This window comes from Corylus avellana, chromosome ca2 (assembly GCF_901000735.1).
Source record: "Corylus avellana chromosome ca2, CavTom2PMs-1.0".
Lineage (NCBI taxonomy): Eukaryota > Viridiplantae > Streptophyta > Magnoliopsida > Fagales > Betulaceae > Corylus > Corylus avellana.
In genome coordinates this window covers 29778504-29791720 of record NC_081542.1, presented here as the reverse complement: position 1 = coordinate 29791720, position 13217 = coordinate 29778504, and the positions used below count along the sequence as shown (strand labels likewise).

At 36.3% G+C, this 13217-nt stretch overlaps 2 protein-coding genes across 2 annotated transcripts in view; one reads left to right on the top strand and one right to left on the bottom strand.

The window, feature by feature from the left end:
* The first annotated feature begins 3962 nt into the window (after nt 1–3962).
* LOC132169551 (LRR receptor-like serine/threonine-protein kinase GHR1) lies at nt 3963–5074 on the top strand. Its single transcript, XM_059580572.1, has 2 exons — nt 3963–4027; nt 4448–5074. The coding sequence occupies exon 2, from the start codon at nt 4598–4600 to the stop codon at nt 5072–5074; it is 477 nt and encodes a 158-aa protein (XP_059436555.1). The 5' UTR covers nt 3963–4027; nt 4448–4597.
* Nucleotides 5075–9631: 4557 nt separating this feature from the next.
* Nucleotides 9632–13217, bottom strand: part of LOC132169549 (protein DEFECTIVE IN MERISTEM SILENCING 3-like) — a 6044-nt gene continuing 2458 nt past the window's right edge. Inside the window, exon 5 of the mRNA XM_059580571.1 lies at nt 9632–9875. Within this exon, the coding sequence (XP_059436554.1) occupies nt 9632–9875 (244 nt within the window). The remainder of the gene's footprint in view (nt 9876–13217) is intronic.

Here is a 13217-nt window from a genome sequence, read left to right as displayed (position 1 = left end):
TTTTCAGTTCTCGAGTCTAATAAATTAATCTCAAGTATTTACAGTGCATTATAGGCTCATTTGTTTGAGTTGTATTATGTTTGGTTGTTGAGAAAGATGAGGGAAAGGGAAAAAATGTGGATCTTTTGGGCCGTCTTGTATTTTTAGGGTTTTATTGGTTGTTTTCTACTTTTTGAACCCAAAGGGCCATTTTGATATGGTGATTTTTTAATTCATGTTTTTCCTACGGATCGACGTCTACTGCCAAGATGGGGAATGGTTTTTATTCTGATTTTGACCATATCCAATACTGAATGCTCATTATGCCTGTACTTACAACGATTTAATGTCTGGGAATTGTGAAGTTTTTTGAATTTCTGATTGAGAAAACATTGCGTAGAAATGTAGAATGGATACTTCTGGCATATTTCTGTAGCTGGAGCTTAGGCAATATCTCTAAGTCAAAAATGAAGAGAAGAGAAGGACACGTGAGGCCTAGATATTTTGACTTTGTAAGGCAGCTTAGGCAACTACTCATACCTGATGGAAATTGTTGCATAAACTTTCTATTCCCAACTGATTACATTAATGTGATTGTCAACCGTATTGCTTTAAAATGTTGTATCCGGTGCATTTCTTAATATAGTTATATAATTTACAAGGTGCATGTGGGGTGGAAGTAGACTTCTAGCTTTTGCATTTGTTTACATCTATATGATTTACATGATCCATGTAATGTATTTTACCGTAAAATACTTATGAAGTTTCTGAATCCATGTATTGTTCTAATGTACTTAAATTAAGTATCTGGTTGTGCTATTTTTACCTACACTAAAAGCAATCTCTGTAAAAATTTGATTTTGCAACTCCCAACTATTATTGCCAGAATTTCCTAATTAGTAAATCAGTAAATGCTAAGAAAAAGGCCAAAGAGAATCAGAAATAAATAAATAAAGAGAAATGTTAGGAGTTAATAAGTTTTTTATATTTGACTCATATTTCTTTACAATTAACCATTAGATTTGTAGACTTATGTAGATCCTTCATAAGTCAATGGTAGACCCCATAAATTTAATGGTTGATTGTAAGAAAATATGGGCCAAATATTAGCATTTCTCATAAATAAAATCGTCCTTTGAAAGTTTGACCCCTTTTAAGCCCTACTAAAAATCTAAACAAAGAAAAAAACAAACCTCCTAAATATTAATTTGAAACAATTTAAGCCTCTTCTCCAACAAACGTCCTGGGAATAAAAATAACAAAAACAAACGCCAAAGACTAAAACGGTGCCGTGTGCATTGAGCTTAACCCAGTTAAACGGTGCATTTGTTTACCTTAGTTGTACGATAGTTCTAGTAAAGTTAAACGGTGTGTTTTTTAATGAACTAAAAAGACAATTTTTATCCTTCGTCTTCAACCTTCATCAGTTCCTCCGAACCTCTGACCTAATTACAGAACATAACGAAAATGGCATAAGTTGTGAATCTCATTTTTCTTGAAAAATACTTGCCTCTTGATAGATGGTTGGGGTGGGCAACTAGGATATTAGAGAAATTCTAGGGGGGTGTTAGGAGAATTTTTGAAAGGTAAGGGGGCATTTGACCCCTCTCAATCCCTCCCTCCGCCCTTGGTTTGACGGGAGGTGAACGAAAGAGTGCACTCTACGGTATTGAAAAAGTGATTTATATAGAGGAAACTCCTTGCTGTGTTATGATATTGAAATTTCAAAATAGTTTTCAATAATGAATGAAATGATGAAATGAAATATATATATAAACCATTTTCACTATATGTTTTCCGATTATTTTGGTCTTCTACATTTATTTACTTGCTAGAAATGCCATATAATGCCATATTTATTTTTAAGTAATTATTTTATACGGTCATTATTTATTTATTTATTTATTTTTGTGGTAGGAGGGAGCTTTCTTTCTTTCTTTTTTTAGTTTATTTTTTTGGTTTTTTTGGACCTGTCCAGCTCCGGCCATCCCTTTACTTATGCTGCGCTACCTCCGTCGGCCCTCCACCGTGCTATGCCACTCTTCGCCTCCTGAGAATCGATTGTGCTTTGTATCTAATTTTTCAAATATAGATCTAGGTTCATCAACTGGTTTCACTTAGTCACACCACAGCCCACTGTTCTCATTGGCTCCTCAGTTGCCTATCAGCGCAAAACAGCTCCACCTCGTCCACCACGCGTCGGCCAATGTGCTTCGCTTCCCTCGGCCCGACTGTTGTAGCTGTTTGCTGATTTTTTTTATTGTGTTTTTTAATAAGGTTTTGATTTCTCCTTAAATATACTTTCATGAGCGATATTTTGAGGTGAATGTTTTTATCCTGACCTTTAGGTCGATGAGGATTAGTTTTGGTTTGAGGGTTTTACTCCCATGGCCGAGAAAATAAAAGTTGAGAATATAGGCTACCTATGTATTAGATTGAATCTGTCTGGAGCAGATCCATTCTATAACTGAAATTTGGATATGGGTTAAGCGAGTGATGAAGTCATATCTATGACTTCATTACAAGATTTGTTTGTCTTTATGACGTTGTAAACTCATAGCTTTTCTATGATTTATTCGAGCACTAGCAGCAGACTCTGTATAGTTCATTCCCTTTCTTATGTTTAGGAAAAATCTAAAAAAAAAACACAAAAAGCACCCACATCAAAAGCCTAATGCATTATTAAATTATAAAAAATTGATTTTCTCTCTTCTCTCCTCTATCATTGGTTGCAATAATAAAAAGAAGTAGTATTTAATTCATATAGAAAAAAATAAGGGAATTTATTGTGAAATGTTTTTGTATATGGAATCAAAAAGTAGTTTTATTTCCTAAATTAAAGGAAAATGGTTGAAAATCTGCTGTCAGTGCTCTTAAAGCTTTATGCTATCTGATGTAAGAATTTTATGCTCTTCATTCTTTTCAAGGAATGAATATGAAAGATTCTCATAAAAGAACATACGAGTATTTTACTTAAATAAAATTGTTATTAGACTAAAAATAAAAAAAATAAAAAAAGTATTTTTTTAATGTTATAGTTAAAATTAGTATTAATATATTATATACAAATTAATTTATCTAAAAATTTAATAAAAATTTCCAAATTAAAGAATAAACAATTAAAAATGCATGATTCATTTTTGGTGACGTAATAATGACAGAAATTACATACTGCCAACCATGGAGACCATTCCTCTATCATTGCGCTTCCCACCTACATCACCTCCCGTGTCTCAATTTCACATCTGGACTGGGGCCAGCCAACAAATATGCAAGAATGGAACCCTAGTCAATCGGGCAGCTGTGGGGATCAATCCTACGTGGCACATTCCACCACAACAGTTCTCTGCCTTCCAGAAAAGTGCAAAATCTTAAACTGGATTTGATAAATCCTTTGACATCCACTAGGAAAGTGACGATTTATTATTATTATTATTTTTTTTTTTTGGCGGGTGAATGCCTCCACTTACACCATATTACACCCAAAAATGAAAAAAAAAAAAAAAAAAACCTAAAGATTTTCCCGCTTACTGTTTCACTAGCTGACACTAAACCCCCTAAAAAGACTGAGCAAAAGTAACGTGTTTTTTCCTTTTAATATTCATCCAATGCACAAACAATTTGGGGTTTGTTTTGTTGTCTTCACAATCTCACATGCACCTGTAAAGTGTAAAGATTGTAGTGGAAAGGGACAAAGGCATTTTTCCTTCAAAGGTTTTTGTTGTTACATAAAAGGGTTTTGTAGTTACTTTCCTTAAAGAAAGATTAGGGCTTTTGTAATGTTTTTAAGAGCTTTTATGCCTCTCATGGCTAAAAAATTTCTGGGTCCCTTGTCTTGAATGCATTCCCTTTGTGTATTTGGTGGAGGCCCATTTCTTGTTTCTTCATGGTTTTTTTTTTGGCTGCTGTAGTGCATGTGGAAGTTTATAGTATCAGATTGTTCAAAGCCCTAAGGTTTGCAAGGAAGTGACTTTGTTAGTCTCTTCAAAGACTGAATCTTTGGGAAGGAGGGTGGTGAAGCTACATTGTTCATCGATGAAGGGTATTGGTAAGAAAATGCTCTGTTTGCTTTGGTTAGATCTCTGAAAGTGACTCTGTTTTCCTAGCACATTCAGTCATTTAATGCTCTGGGTCAGCTTTGTGTTGTTAATAATTGTTGTTTGCTGAAGCAATAATGTATTTTCTGAGTTTTATCGGAGGAGGAGCAGTCTTTTGAGGCTCTGGACTGCAAACATTTGGTTGTTTGTCTGGAAAAAGTATTGGGTTGGTGAATACATATGGGGGTTTTGGTTGCTTTGTTTTGTTCTAAGTTCTTGTTTTGCTTGCCGAAGTGGTGATTACTCATATTTTTAGGAGAAGGGTTGTTGCATGCCTCTTGTTTTACTGTAAAAATAGTCTGCGACTTGGTTGGGTTTGTTTAAATTTGCGGTTTTGTGAGCTTGAAACCCCATTATCTTGACTACATTAGGCTGATTTCTCATAATATGGAGGGAAGGGTTGCTGAGTTGTTGCTGGGTTCTGCTCTGTTTTGAATCTGTGGGTTACAAGCTGAAAAGCTCTTTTGTTTTCTTCACATTGAGCTTTTTCATTACTTTGGTGAAGCCATTGACACAACTATATGAAGCTCATTAAGCTTTTAGTGGCATCCCTATTTTTCCTCTGTGCCTTGGGGCAGCTTCCTTCACAGGACATTTTGGCGCTGCTCGAATTCAAGAAGGGTATCAAGCATGATCCCACCGGTTATGTCCTTAGTTCATGGAATGAGGAGTCTATTGACTTCAATGGCTGCCCTGCTTCTTGGAATGGAATTGTCTGTAACGGTGGAAACGTTGCTGGGGTTGTTCTTGATGACTTGGCTCTCTCTGCTGATGCAGACTTGAGTGTATTTGCAAACCTCACGAAGCTTGTGAAGCTCTCCATGTCAAACAATTCCATAACGGGCAAGATTCCTGACAATGTAGCTGACTTGAGACACCTCGAGTTTCTGGATTTATCTGATAATCTGTTTTCCTCGTCTTTACCACTGGGGATTGGTAGCTTAGCTAGCCTGGTTGCTAGAGCTAACCAGACTTGTTTGGAAGTATCAAGTCCATAAACTGGGGACAAGACCTTCTCAGATAATATGACATTGATCCAACTTAGGATGCATTAATCCTTTCTATTCCAGATAGTGAATTCTGGATTGAGGGTTTCTTTACCACTGTCATCAGTGATAAATTGAGCAGGGCATGGTTCGGTTCCATCCACGATGCCTACTAATTCATGGGTGCGCAGGATATGCATGAATTGAGTTTTCCAATCAAGATAGTTTGGACCTTCAAGCTTTCCATTGAATTGAGAAAGGGTAGGTGGGGAAAAAGAAGGAGCAGAAAAGGAGGTATTGGCTGCCATAGAAGAGCAGTTTGTGTGATGCAGGAGAAGAAGAGAAAAGAAAAGAAAGCAACTTAAGAAAGAAAAGCTATGGGGCATATGCCTATAATGGCCCTGATACCATAAAAGAGTTCTTAGAGAACGTGATTTTGCGAAATAATTTGTGTTGCTTTCTCATTAAGATTAAATAGAATAGAAAATACAATTATAATCTATCACAAACTTTGATAACATAAGTTGATGTGAATTCAAAAACTAATAACATAATCCTAACATAAGACCTAATACTAATCTGAAAATAAAAGCAAGAGAACAATAGAAGTAGAATGCAAACAGATGACTTAAAGAGTTATTTGTTTGCATTAGAAGTAAGTTTGTATTAGAAGAAAGAGATGCAATAAGACTAGAAGACTTCAGATGATCGTGTGTGTGATCGATCGCATTACCAGAGACTTTTGCCTTGTAGTGAGTGCGCTCGATCGCACTACTAGAGGGTTCAGGATGCATGTGTGCGATCGATCGCTCTACAAGAGACTTTTGCCTTGTAGTGAGTGCGCTCAATCGCACTAGCAGAAGCTTCAGAATTAGTAGTCGTTACTTGTGCGCTCGATCGCTCAGAGGAACTGTGACCGATCGCAATAACATAAACTTCAGGGATTTCATCAGCAGTATGTTTAACATAACTAATGTCCGGGATTAATCTTTTATGATAAGCCAGATCAGCAGCTTTGCTTCCAAATCTTAGGGTATCGTGAGAGCGCTTCTTGGATGACTTGGCCAAATTCCAGACAAAAAAAAAAAAAAAAAAAAAAAATTAAAAAAAAAAAGTTCAATCAACACACAAATCCAAACAAAAAAGTCGAATCACCTGGCACACACTGACAAATCATAGAGCCAAACAATGATGCACAAACCAACTCTAACCTGCACATTTGTGGACTAATCTAGACCACCACCTAGGCTAAAAGCACCGAAGTGTGCAAAAGCTCCCAATGGACACCATATACTCCAATCCTTAGATATGACAAATGCACCATGTTTATACACCATTGAGTAATGCACTATGTCATGCAAAAACATTTGAGATGAGAACCAAAATGAGGGACAATTTGTGGTTTAGGGTGATTTAAAACTGACAGGATTGTCTGTCCAGGTGGGTAAGTGAAAGTGCCCAGACACAAGCACACATTTATGATCCCAAAAACTAGGACTACTGACCATAAATGCAGAGTCAACCACAAAAATCAGTAGAAACTTTAGCTCCCCACCCCCAAGGGTATTACCAAGATACTTTGCATAATAAATTCACATTTCAAAACAATTGACACCCGATGAATTGACAACTCATCCAATAGGTCCAATGTGTAGCAAAAACATAGGTTTCAGACTATTGATGGAAATCAAGAAACACAAGAAAGGCATTCATAGTATGATGCAGGTTGACCATGTGTTATGTGAAGTGTGTGAAAGCTTTCACAAGCACTCTTAAGGCTTGAATTTGGTGAGGAGCTCAGGCTGTGAAAAGAAACCTTATGGAGAAGTTAGACAAGCCACTTAAGCCAAAAGTCAAACCTTATGTCTAGGGTCTAGAGACTGTCATACATACTCCCCTAAGATCGAGCACTAATTGTAATAATGTCCATTGAGTACTATTGGTGCAATTTTTGGTCTACATTACTGTTTGCCAGTGGTTCTTTGTTGTTGGGCTGAGAAAGAGATTCATGTACATCAATGGTGTTTCTACAAAATAAAAGCACAGTCAGAGATCTCCAGTTGTAGCTCCAAAGACCCTCTGACGCTCAAGTTAGCGTCTCATATATGGGCAAAAATAGATATGAATAACTTGTATATGTGAAGTGAGATATGTGAAAGGAAGAGAGAATGAGATGTTTGTGAGGGGGGAGAGGTCCTCCCACAAAGGGTCTAGAGTCCCCTGGAGAGGGAGACCGAGAGACCAAGTTAAGGAGAAAGGGGACCTTTTTCCTTTTATAAGCCCATGGTGACACGTGTCACCATATGAGTGGATAATGGCAAAATGGTAAATAAACATAAGTGGATGTGCATATTTTATCCCTAACAAGTATTTTTCTTTTTCCGGAAAGAATAAAACACTTGACTTTTTCTTTAGAGAAAAATCTACTTTACCCCATGAAGTTTCAGGGGTTTTTCAATTTGAACTCCAAAGTTTAAAAATTGGCAATGTACCCCTCTAATGTTTTAAAAAAATTCAATTTAAACCTTCTGTTACTAATTTCCGTCAAATTGGATGGAAATCTATAAAATTACATAATTACCCTCAGGTTTTTTTTTTTTTTTTTAATTTCCGTCCAATTTAACGGAAATTAGTAACGGAAGGTTTAAATTAAAAATTTTTAAAACAATAGGAAGTTATATTGCCAATGTTTAAACTTTGGAGTTTAAATTGAAAAACACCTGAAATTTCATGAAGGTAAAATGAATTTTCCCCTTTTCTTTAAGGACATTGAAAACAATTTAGTTGACAGTGAAGTGTTCACTAATTTTTACAATTTAGGAACACTGGTTTATTTTACTATGCGTAGGTGCTCTTAGTCAAGGAAAAGTGCTCTTAGTCAAGGAAAAGTAGTGTATGAGTTTTATGTCCGAGATTCAACTAGCTGTCAATTTGGCCTATTTTTTTAATTAAAAATTAAAATAAAACACAACACTCATAAAGAAAATAAATACTCGAGGCATAGAAGCAAATTAAAAAAAAAAAAATGAAACATGCATGTCCTAGGATGCATGTATACGCATGAGACTCAAACCTAGGCATGCTAAAAGACCACCTATACTAAGTAGGTCTCTTACCACTCCCCCTCAATGCGTGAGTGATCTCCCTCTCCTAACTTTGTTCCTTCTATCTCTAAGAACAGCCTTAATACCTTCTAACTTGTCTAATCGAGATATTACATCCCTCATCACGTAGACAAGGCCGATCTTATAGTGCCTTCCAACACCTATCGACCTTCTAAATTGTCTCACCTTAGTACCTTCCAACACCTATTGACCCCGTTGTGAGATCCCCCTTTGGATTCTAGACACATTTTACAGTGCAAAAGAAGAATCACAATAGTGAAAAAATGCTAACTAAAAGTGAAAGATGAAAGCTAAAATGCGATAATTATCCGTAAGAAAAAAGAAACAAGAGACACAATCTTCTTTTCTCCAACTTATCTAATCTTAAAAAGTGCAAATCATGAAAAATGAACAAACAAAAAATTACAAGTTAAATGAATGAGCTGTCTGAGTGAGCAATTTCTTCTTTTCTTCTTTTTCAAATATATAAAACCATCTTTAGAACCCTTTACTACCAATGTATTGCAGTTCAACCATCAACTGAAACACCCACACATAGAGATTTTGTAGTTCAAACAAACTCACACTGTCAACCATCAACCCAATATATTACAATATATTACAATTCAACACTTTTTTTTCTTTACACTATTCACTTGGACAGCTGCTTGGTTAGCTCTGTTATTGATTAGTTTTTCTGAATTTCTTATTCTTTTCTCTCCTTCTAACTAGGCGCTCTCTTTTTATACTCCCTGTGTAATAGGGTTGCACCCTTCTGCGTTTTTGATATATACAATATTACTCATAAAAAATAAATAAATATAAAAAAAATAAAAAATCTAACTGAAACACACACATCAATTCCCCCAAAAATGGTGAAAAGAGGCAATCAAAACAGACGTTATAATCCATTTATGTTACATCGATCTTCCTGCTAAACATTATCAAGCCTCGTATGTATAAATAAAAACCCATACGTAAAATTTATACAGATGAGGAAAAAAAATACCCTTTGCCCGGTGATTTCCTTACTAAAGTAACACTCCACGAATTCAAAGTTAAATTACATTCCCACGTAAGGGTACAAAAATAATATGTGATATGGGTCTTGAGAATAGAGATGAACTCACCTCGAAGATGGCGTGCTCGTTTTGCTTATAGAGAGCTCCTTTGTCAGGGAGAAAGAACAGCAAAGTGGAGGCTTTGGAGCGGAGCAGTTCTTCATAGACGAGAGAGAGAGAGATGATGAACGTTTAATGTTAAAATAATAAACGAAGATGCTACATTGGTTGTTTTCTATAAAATAAGCATTGTAGCAATTTGTTGGTATGAAGAGTAGGAAGAAAGCCTTCTCGAATAAGGTTTTTGAGTCTTTATAGTTACATTTAAAAGATTTTGGTCTTTTAAATACTCTTGGAGATGCTCTTATTTCAATTGGCAAGATTCAAATTATTGTTAGATTAGACTAGTTCAAGGCAACTACCTGAGTTGCATACGATGAGCTTTGAGCAAGGAACTTGAAAAACTCTTGCTTCCTTTTATCAAAATCAAACTTTGCAGCATGCAATAATGCTTCTTCTCTCTTCATATCTTCCAGCATCTTTTCTTTTTTCCATTTCATCTCCTTCACCTGACTCTCAGCTTCAATGTAGTTTTCACGTAGAGTTGATGTCACCAAGGGATTTGGGAATTTCACATCTACATCTTCCCTAACACCAGACAGAATCCAAAACTAAGATGTAGCAGCATAGGAAATCCCAACTGATTAAGCAGTGACATTCTCATCTAAAAGGTTCAAAAAATTTATCCTTTAATTTACAACCATTTATGACAACTTACCCAGTTACCTGTACAAAGAATTAAATTCCAAATAATTTATAATATTTCACAAACCCTAGTAAGCTATGAAGTTCAGACATATTAAATATTGCTAAAGCCTTAATATTATAAAGTATAACACGAATTCTTCTCCTAATTGTGTCAAATCAACTTATATGGGAGAGGAGTTTTTAAGAAAGTATTAATAATTTTTATCCTAAAAAGCTACCATACTTATTAATAAACGAATAACATCATTTATCCAGATTTTAGGACTTCACAATTCATAGATCAGTGGCTGAACAAGAAACATTAAAACCACTATGTTTTTAGCAATCATGATTTGATATTTGGAACACCAGAGGAATAAAAGAAAGTCTACAAGTCAAGCAGCTGACCCGGCAACTTAACTAATTTCATTGAAATTCCACCTGGTTAAAGAGAAGAACCTTATTTATAAAGGCATTTGCATTCAAATCAAACCACTAAAATATGTTAGACTTGAATTCAATTACTTTCAATTCCTAAAATCATGAACAAACTCTTAAAACACATGGGGATTTTGAAAAGTACAAGCATTGCACATAAAGCTGAAGTACCTGAATTTCATAAATGAATTATCTTCAAAACATTCCATCCAGATAATAATTACATTTGCTTCATCATACACATTTTCAACTCTATCAGCCATTAAGCCAAAAACACCATCATCTACATACATCATCAAGATATACAAGTCAAGTCATCCCCAAAAATCTCTCCCTTTTTGTCACCAAGGCCAAAAGGGAGAAAACAAAGACAATCAATCAAGCAACTAAGCCAGCATCCCATCACTGCTCCACTGCAGGATCAGTCTGAGTCTGAGTCTGACTCCACTATTTGTTTTCTTTTTTTTGATGAATAACTCAGCTGATTCCTTCCTGCTGACAAATGTTGCTTAAAGTGCTCTCCCCTGGGCTCTTGCCTCTTTTCCATCTTAGCTGTGCGCTCATCTATGTTTTTCACCCTTTTTTCCATGTTGCCCATCATCCGAGTAAGGCCTTTAACTTCCTTCATGAGAGCAGACATAGAAACAGAGGATGAAGCACCTCCAGCGGCTGGTGCAGGGAACTTATGAGCTTGTGGCAATCCCTGTTTTGGCTGTAGAGAGCACTGGGCAAGAGATTCCTTAACAGTGGCTTTCCCAAAAGACCCCAAGGAAAATTGGTGACGTTCAAAATCTGGGATGGGAATTCCTTTATGAATGACAATCCGGGAGATGAGGCCAGCATAAGGAAGAGAGGTAGTTTTATCATGGAATGCCTCTATCATAGCCACAATGGCATGAGTGCAGAAATCAATGGGTACCTCATCTACCATAGCAAACATAAACTTAGCCCTCTCAACACCCATTTCAGTGTGCTGATTTATAGGCCACACATTTTGGAGAATTATCCGAGCTAGGAGATACATGGTTGGAGTGAAACGGGCTAAAGGGATGGAGTTCTCATGCTCATACCATGAAGGACCGTCCGCAGAGGTGAACTTGGTCATCATGGTGTCTTTGGATGGTAGCTCAGGATTGCCAAAAGGATAGCCAGGCTCAGGGACAAGAGGGATTTGTGCAACCTCTGAGAGAAGCTTGGCGTTGACCACAATTTTGGCCTCCCGAACGTAAGTCTCAAAAGAGGGAGGGTCCATCTTAATCTTATGAATGTTCGCGTAGAATTCGCGAACAATTTTAGGATAGGCAAAATATCGTCTTAAAACAAGAGAATCCCAACCCCTAGACTCAAAGGTATGTAATATGAAAGCAAATTGGGGTTCCTCGAAGTCAGAATCGACAATCTGTCTCTCTAAAATCAATGGCCGGGATTGAAATCTTTCATGATAAGCCAAATCAGCAGCTTCACTTCCAAATCTTACCGTATCGCGAGAGCGCTTCTTGGATGACTCGTCCATATTCCTGAAAAAAAAAAAAAAATCAACCAACTCACAAATCCAAACAAAAAAGTCAATCACCTAAGGCACACACTGACAAATCATAGATCCAAACGATGACGCACAAACCAACTCTAACGTGCACATTTGTGAACTAGTCTAGACCACCACCTAAGCTAAAAGCACCCAAGTGTGCAAAAGCTCCCAATGGACACCACATACTCCAATGCTTAGATATGACAAATGCACCATGTTTAAACAATTAAAAAAAATAAAAAATAACAACAAATATGAAGTCTCAAGTGTGAATCTAAGCCCTAATTCGTGTAGGTGGAATAGAAATCAGAAGAGGGAAAAAAGGAGAGAGAAACACGAGAAATCGTCATTGCCTTAATATGGATGTGATAAGAGACTGATGATTTGAGGGACAAATCGGTGAGTGCAAGAAGAAGAGCGACAAAAATTAGGGACAAACTGTGGTTCTGAGTGATTTAAAACCGACAGGATCGTGTCTGTCCAAGCAGGTAAGTGAAAGGGTCCAGACACAAGCACACATTTATAAGCCCAAAAACTAGGACTCGTGTAGACGTGACTGACCAAAAATGCAGAGTCAAACACAAAAATCAGTAGAAACTTCAGCACACACCCCCCCCCCCCCCCCCGCGGGTATTACCCAAGATAGTTTGCATAAGAAATTCAAATTTCAAAACAATTGACACCCAATGAATTGAAAACTCATCCAATATGTCTAATACGTGTAGCAAAAACATAAGTTTCAGACTATTGATGGACATAAAGAAACACAAAAAAGGAATTCATAGTATGAAAGCTTTCACAAGCACTCTAAGACTTGATTTTGGTGAGGAGCTCAGGCTGTGAAAAGAAACCTTAAGGAGAAGTAAGACAAGCCACTTAAGCCAAAAGTCAAACCTTATGTCTAGGGTCTAGAGACTCATACACACATTCCCCTAAGATCGAGCACTAATTGTAATAATGTCCATTGAGTATTTTTCTTTTTCCGCAAAGAATAAAACACTTGACTTTTTCTTTAAGGACATTGAAAACAACTTAGTTGACAGTGAAGTGTTCACTAATTAATACAATTTAGGAACACTGGTTTATTTTAATATGCGTAGGTAAGAGTTTTATGTCCTAAATTCAACTAGCAGATTGGTCAATTTGTCCTATTTTTTTAATTAAAAATTAAAATAAAACACAAGACTCATAAAGAAAATAAATACTCGAGGCACAGAAGCAAATTTAAAAAAAAAAAAAAAAAAAAAAAAAAAAAATGAAACATGCATGTCCTAGGA